General features: G+C 43.5%; 1 protein-coding gene and 1 long non-coding RNA gene across 3 annotated transcripts in view; both read right to left on the reverse strand.

Moving 5' to 3' along the window:
* Positions 1-7000, reverse strand: part of LOC146702563 (putative uncharacterized protein MYH16) — a 62324-nt gene extending 55324 nt beyond the window's left edge. The window contains exon 1 of the mRNA XM_085465487.1: positions 6847-7000. Coding sequence (XP_085321613.1) covers positions 6847-6930 — 84 coding nt within the window. The 5' untranslated portion in view covers positions 6931-7000. The remainder of the gene's footprint in view (positions 1-6846) is intronic.
* On the reverse strand, positions 1652-2245 carry LOC146702564 (uncharacterized). Of its 2 annotated transcripts, none has more exons than XR_014921855.1 (2): positions 1938-2245; positions 1652-1808 (listed from the first exon to the last, which is right to left on the reverse strand). It is a non-coding gene; the product is annotated as an uncharacterized LOC146702564 (long non-coding RNA). The 2 variants fall into 2 exon arrangements; XR_014921854.1 differs by having other exon boundaries at positions 1652-1811.
* Positions 7001-7336: the final 336 nt, after the last annotated feature.

A 7336-nucleotide genomic window follows, 5' to 3' on the forward strand; every position in this document is an offset into this window, starting at 1 on the left:
TTTGGGTATCGGGACGATGGAGGTGGATTTGAAGCAGGCCGGTACCACAGCGTGGGCCAAGGACAGATTGAATATGTCTGTGAGCACTCCTGCAAGCTCCCCAGAACACGCTCTGAGAACACGCCCGGGGATGCCATCAGGGCCTGCAGCCTTGTGGACATTGATCCTGCTCAGCACCGCTCCTACATCGGTGGGGGAGAGAGTCATAGGTTGGTGGTCTGGCGTCATGTCTGCTTTGGTTGTGGTTGTGGGGTTCCCTCGCTCAAAACGAGCATAAAAGTTGTTGAGCTCGTTGAGGAAGGAGACATCAGAGGATGCGGGGGAGGGTTTGGTGGTCCTGTAGTCTGTGATGGTCTGGAGTCCTTGCCACATGCGTCGGGGGTTGGAGTTGGAGAAGTGTTCTTCTACCTTCTTTTTGTAATGGTGTTTGGCTTTTTTGATGCCCTTCTTTAGATTAGCCCTGGCTGTACTGTAGGCGTGTGCATCTCCTGACCTAAAGGCAGTGTTGCGGGCCTTCAGGAGGAGACGAACATCCCGGTTCATCCAAGGCTTCTGGTTGGGGTACATGGTGATCCGTTTCTGGGTGGTGACACTGTCTGTGGTTTTGGAGATGTAATCCAGTACAGATGAGGCGTACTGGTCCAGGTCTGTGTGGGTGAACATATTCCAGTCTGTGTTTTTAAATCTGTCCTGGAGCACTGCGTCTGTCCCCTCTGGCCACACTTTAATTGTCCTCACAGCAGGTTTCACACGTTGGATGAGTGGTGAATACCGAGGTGTGAGGAACAGGGAGAGATGGTCCGATTGTCCAATGTGGGGGAGGGGTGTGGCTTTGTAGGCTCCAGCCAGGTTGGAATACACATGGTTTAAAGTCTTGTCTCCTCTGGTGTGGCAGGAGACATGTTGGTGGAATCTGGGGAGGACTGTCTTTAAGTTGGTGTGGTTGAAGTCGCCAGCAACAATAAAAGCAGCCTCGGGGTGTTTATTCTGGTGTTTGTTAATGGCTGCAGAAAGTTCTTTCATGGCCAACCTAGCATTAGCGTCGGGGGGTATATACACGGCAGTGAGTATGATCGAAGTGAATTCTCTGGGGAGATAATAAGGTCTGCATTTGACCATTAAAAACTCCGCATTAGGTGAGCAGTGACTCTCAGTAGTAGTGGAGTTCATGCACCAAGCATTGTTAATATAAATGCACAAACCTCCACCTCTGGTCTTGCCGGAGTCATCTGCTAGCCTGTCGGCTCGGTGTGTGTGGCGTCCTGCTAACTCGATAGCATTGTCCGGGCAGCTGTTGTTCAGCCATGTTTCGGTGAAAAACATGACATTTGAGTCCATAATCCGTCTGTTGTTAGTGATGGAGAGCCGTATCTCATCCATTTTGTTTGCCAGAGAACGGACATTGGCGAGAAAAATACTGGGTAAAGGCAGCCGGTGTGGTGTTAGCTTTAGCTTAGCCCGTAGCCCTCCGCGCCGATCTCGGCGCCGTCTGCGTGCACTTCCGCCCAGCCGGGGAGAGTGGGCAGCCTCCGGTGTTCTGGAGATCTCTGGGATGAGTCGGAGATCGGCGATAAAACTGTTGGAGTTGTGAGTCCAGATGTCCAGAAGCTCTTGTCTGCTGTAGGTCAGCAACGCACAGCAATTCTGGACGAATAATCCGGTTAAAAGTAGATAAAAAACCGCTAAATAGCAGATTCTGGAGAGACACTGAGCCTCGCGTTGTTCACGCGCCGCTGTTCCAGATCTACTGGCGTTTAGATCAACTGGCGTTGGTCGAACAGATGTGTGGCAGTCTTGCGTTTCAGGAGCTGCTACCGACAAACCAGCAAAAAAACGCCAAATGTGTCACCTGTGACACTTGTGAGGTTATCTCAAACACACTCCGTCAGTCTTGATGCTGTTGAACAACAAAATGTTTAAAAATGTGGCGAGTTTACCTGGTGATATCCTCATGCGCGACGCGATCGCGAAAACAGCAAACAAGTAACACCACGCCGTTGTTGTTCACAGGACAGCAAGAGTAAACGATCGGGAGACTCTTGTCGTCGTTATCGTTCCCCTCGCACGGTTTATTTCTCCGAATTCAGCGTTTTTGCTTCACAACTACAGCGTGCAGTTTACTTTGTGCACTAACATGGAGTCGAGTCAACCAGCGCCACCTCTGGCCAAGTGCCACAGCCTACAGCCAGATCAACCTGTGACACACATCTGCACCACGTTTGAATTCGTGTCATGCACATTTGTACCTTTCAATTGTGTGTTTGTGCGTCATGCAAATAAACCTTTGAAATGAATGAAATGATATCATGTATTTATTATCAGCCTACATTTGTACAAAATGCCAAATGACATACACATAAGAATCACCATCCTGATATCAATACTTTTGCCCATACGAAAAATGTCGTGAACACACTAATATTTCACCAGTGTTGTAACATCACATGTCGTTAGCGTAGTCTGTCTGTGTCTTCCCTCTGCAAACAAACATGTTAGAGTTGGTTGTGATATACAGTCTGCATAAGTGTGGTCAATCTAATAAACATTTATAAGGAGATGGCAGTTACTGTGAATGTACAGCAGTTACACAGTGATTAGTAATAAACAGTCAGACAATGACCCTGACAATCTCATTCAATCTTGCAGATTGCACCTTCTGTGGAAAGTGGTACCACACGGTGTGTGTGGACTTCCCCTGTGCAGAAGGCGACTACAAATGTTGTGGGTGCTAAATAAACAGAAACAAATGATCCCTGTTGTCTTTGCTTACTGATTGTTTTCAGTGTTGACAATCCACATTGCTGGCATTGCATCTTTCAACATGTTTGTGGGTAGATTTGGATGTACCAGGGGTAAGTGCAGCCACTCAGCCTCTACTCAATGTGATCATAGCAGCAGGTGCAGATGTGTCACAAGTTAATCTAGTAGTGGCCTATGGTCATGTGTTAGTGGTGGGAACAGTCATATCCACTCACTCTCACTGGCTGTTTATTACTAATCACTGTGTAACTGCTGTGAATTCACAGTAACTGCCGTCTCCTTACAAATCTTCATTAGATTAACCACACTTATACAGACTGTATATAACTCCAGCCATGTTGATGAATTGCCTATATTGGCTGGAAATATTCATTTTCAGGGAAAAGACACAGACAGACGATGCTTACAGGATGTGATGTGACAACACTAATGAAATATTGATGTGTCATATTTGTCCAAGGTGTATTTCATTGTTATGGAAAAAGAGAATATTAAAATCATGATGACCAATTGGAGTGGTGATTTCTATGACTTTGTGTATATAATTTGGCATTTTGTACAAATGTAGGCCAATAAGGAATATATGATATCATTTCATTCTTTCCAAAGGTTTATTTGCATGACGCACAAACAGACACAATTGAAAGGTACAAATGTGCATGACACTGATTCAAACGTGGTGCAGATGTGTCACAGGTTGATCTGGCTGTAGGCTGTGGCACTTGGCCAGAGGTGGCGCTGGTTGACTCGACTCCATGTTAGTGCACAAAGTAAACTGCTCGCTGTAGTTGTGAAGCAAAAACGCTGAATTCGGAGAAATAAACCGTGCGAGTGGAACGATAACGACGACAAGGGTCTCCCGATCGTTTACTCTTGCTGTCCCGTGAACAACAACGGCGTGGTGTTACTTGTTTGCTGTTTTCGCGATCGCGTGGCGCACGAGGATATCACCAGGTAAACTCGCCACATTTTTAAACATTTTGTTGTTCAACAGCATCAAGACTGACGGAGTGTGTTTGAGACAACCTCACAAGTGTCACAGATGACACATTTGGCGTTTTTTTGCTGGTTTGTCAGTAGGAGCTACTGAAACGCAAGACTGCCACACATCTGTTCGACCAACGCCAGTTGATCTAAACGCCAGTAGATCTGGAACACCGCCATCTTTAGTAGTTACCACCAATAGTTACCATGCCTGTGTGTTATCCCTGTTAATATTCACATTACTCAAGTAGGCAACAGCCAAACTATTTCAGGAAAAAAGTAATAAAATCATCATGCAAACTCTGGATCATGCTTTGAAGCTTTGAAAGCTGCTTAGTTAATGCTCAGTTTTAATTGAACACCTTTGCACAGGCAGGTGCTAAATGCAAAGAAAAATCCTGTCACTTATTGAAGCATAAAGAGTCAAAGACTAACAGAGTGTGAACTTGGACAGAAGGATGCAAGTGATAGTCGGTTTACTTTCAAGCCTTTGGAAAAAAAGAACTAATTCTAAATTTTGGGTAAAGTCGGCATTTGAAGATCATTTTGATCTTTTTTAATATTAAAACCTCAGCAGAGATGTCCGTCACCTTTAATGTTTAAGTCTAATCATTCATCACTAATATCCATAAAAAAAGAAATTAATATCTTTTATATTTGCATATGTAGGTGGAAAACAAAACTTCAGGAATTATAAAGTTAGTCTTCAAAATGTGCCTGAGCAAAAGTCATTGCTGGGAGGTTCTTAGTAGCAATGCGTTAAAACTAGTAATACAGTCCCTAGTGAGATCATAATTAAGAACCAGTTAACTTGTAAGTATGGCAAACTGCAATGCCACTAACAACCACTAAATAGCCAGCTCTTAATATGTTTTTGTTTTACTATAGTGAGCCTTAATGACTAATTTCAGGCTGTTCAATGAATGTGCACATTAAATCATTCCTCTGTTAATAAAACGTAAAGGTTTGTGTGATAATGGCCCATTATTTAGTAGAAAAAAATCATTAAAGTTAGTTTTTCTAGTAAGCTAAAGGTAATAGCACAGTGTGTAAATGGAAAAGATCCTAACAGACAGTGAGGACTGGGATTAATCACATCTGTCTTTATACATGTGTGTCTGACAAGAGATAAAACACATGACGTATATCTACGTTTTACTCAGAGCGACTTTGATGAATGCACTTTATTCTTTCTTTCATCTGCAGTGCTACTGACCACTGCAGTATACAGGTCAGACTGTGACTGCAGACCCAGAGCTTAAGCAAAAACCTGTAGCTCTAAAGCTCAGTGATACTTAATGCACATCTACTGTGTTTGGGTGCTTCTTATCCAGGTGTGTGTCGTCCTTGAATTGTTAGCTTATTGCTGCAAACAGAGCATTTCTGGACAGTAAACAATCCTCAGCATCCAAATTGCTCCCAGATAAATGGACCACAGAGCGAAGCCTGGCCTCTGGCTGAACTCTGGATCCAGGTCGCGGAGGGAGGTACAGCAAGCCTTTGATCAGCGAAGCACCTCATAGCTCACTTACACTCATGTGGTCAACTGACTGCAGGTCAGGTCCAATAATACCAGCTTATAAATTATATCAGTGATATGACTGTCATCATGTAGTTACACTGAAGTTCTGCTCTTTTCTTTGTGAGTTATTGTCCCGATAAGGTTGATTTGAAATACCTTACATTATTGGACCGCATAACGGTTGGATGGATTATAGACAACACTGACTGTAGTTACCTTGAAGTGTGTAGACCTAAACATAACATTATCTGAGGATCAGTGGGATTCCTTTCAATTTAGGAGGAAACGCACACAAAGAAACAAAGTATCCCGTCTGAGCCGCATGACCCACATGCACCATCATCAAAGAAGAAAACCACCGAGCTTTTTGTGTCTTTGCTGACAGACCCAGCTGCTACATGTGAAACTACTGAGAGAGACAGGAACCAGCCAGCTGAAAGAGCCACCATGGTCTAGGTCACAGAGTTGTATATCATCCGTGATGGGCAAGTTACATAAAAATGGTAATCAGTTACTCTGCAGTAGCCATCATCAAAAGTACAGCCTTACATTACTTCATATCATTTGACTATCTTTTAATATCCACACACGCCATAGATAGTATACATTAATATAAAGGTGCACAACATGACAGCTCCCCAAAAGAGGTCAAACATCTTGTGATGCTCCCCTACTGGCAGGCTGCAGTACATGCCCCCGCTGTCACATTTAATACTTTGTTTTACTTGGCTGATAGTGACCTACAGCTGTTTTCATGTGATCAGGCAGGGGATCAATAGGGTCCACGGCCCTCTTAGGGACACTCCCAATAGGGCTTAAAAATCTGGGACTCTCCATAAACTGAGAGGTGAAACAGACACTTTTCTTTCTCAGCTCCATAGACTACCATGATCTTCACAGACACTTTGTTTTACTGTTTTTCATTATTGATATCATTTAATATTAGTAATTAATTCCATAAAGAATGATGTCAGTGAGTTTAAGGGGAACTCTGGAGTTGCTACCTGGCTCCAGTTCAGTAGTTTGGAGTTGTATTGATCTCCTCATAAAACTCTTTGCTTTAAATCTTCAAATCTTCCAATACTTTTCTAAGTGGTTGTAATTGATCCTTCAGCAGTACCTTAAATCAGTGAGCAAGCAAATGAAACTCCCTGTTTTAGTCTCCTCAGGCTTTCTGATGCTTGTCTGTGTTTGCATTCCACTGAAATGTATGTGTGAGCTTGTGAGAAGAAGAGGAAAAACTACACATTTAGCTACTCACAGCTTAAACTTTAAGAATGATACTAATCCTGAAACATGGAAAATCTTAAAGTAAATTAAAAAAAACTTGAAAAGCACATACACTATGTGTCACAAATGATCCTATACACTCTGATGCCCCCTGCTGAATGAAGGACCCTCTTTTCTAGAGGTGTGGGCCTGGAACAAGGAAGAGCCCTGCATCATGGTGGAAGAAAGTGCCAGAAAGAAAACTAACCGGGAGAGATTAAATAACACAAAGTCTGCAAAAAATGAATAAGCAAAGATTAAGTGAAGAAGGAAAACATGTAGTGCCAGAGAAAAAGAGGCATTTTTCTTACATGTGCCAGGGGTCTGTTGTGGAGAGCAATGGTGGGTCTATACTGGTGGAAGTCAGTCTGGATCACACACACTCTCTTTTCCATCCTCACAGCTCACAGACGCACATGCTGTCTTCACCCAAGCAGGTTCTGGGTAGATAGTGAAGAATGTGTGTGTGCTCTCTTGAAGCTGTGGGAGTGTGTGTGAGAGTGCTATGCATGCTACCTGACCCTGAGGGAGGGAGGAAGGGAGGGAGATGACGAGCAAGCAAAAAACAAGCTTGAACACCCCCACGCCGCTCTAAACCCTGAATCCACACATGCACACATTTCTCCTCTTTGCTCAAAGCGACGCCACCTTCTGACAAAGGCATAACAAAAGAAGACAGACTGGCAGCTTTTACCGCAACAATGTAGCACACACATACTACAGAGTGGCTCATTTGCAACCAAACTGTGTTGTGCATGTGACATTATTATTTTCTGTTTTTAAAATAACAAATACTGAATT

The sequence above is a fragment of the Copadichromis virginalis genome, linkage group LG8, assembly GCF_057382275.1.
Source record: "Copadichromis virginalis isolate Kocher_CV1m ecotype Utaka linkage group LG8, C_Virginalis_male_GT1.1, whole genome shotgun sequence".
In the NCBI taxonomy this organism is placed as follows: Eukaryota; Metazoa; Chordata; class Actinopteri; order Cichliformes; family Cichlidae; genus Copadichromis; species Copadichromis virginalis.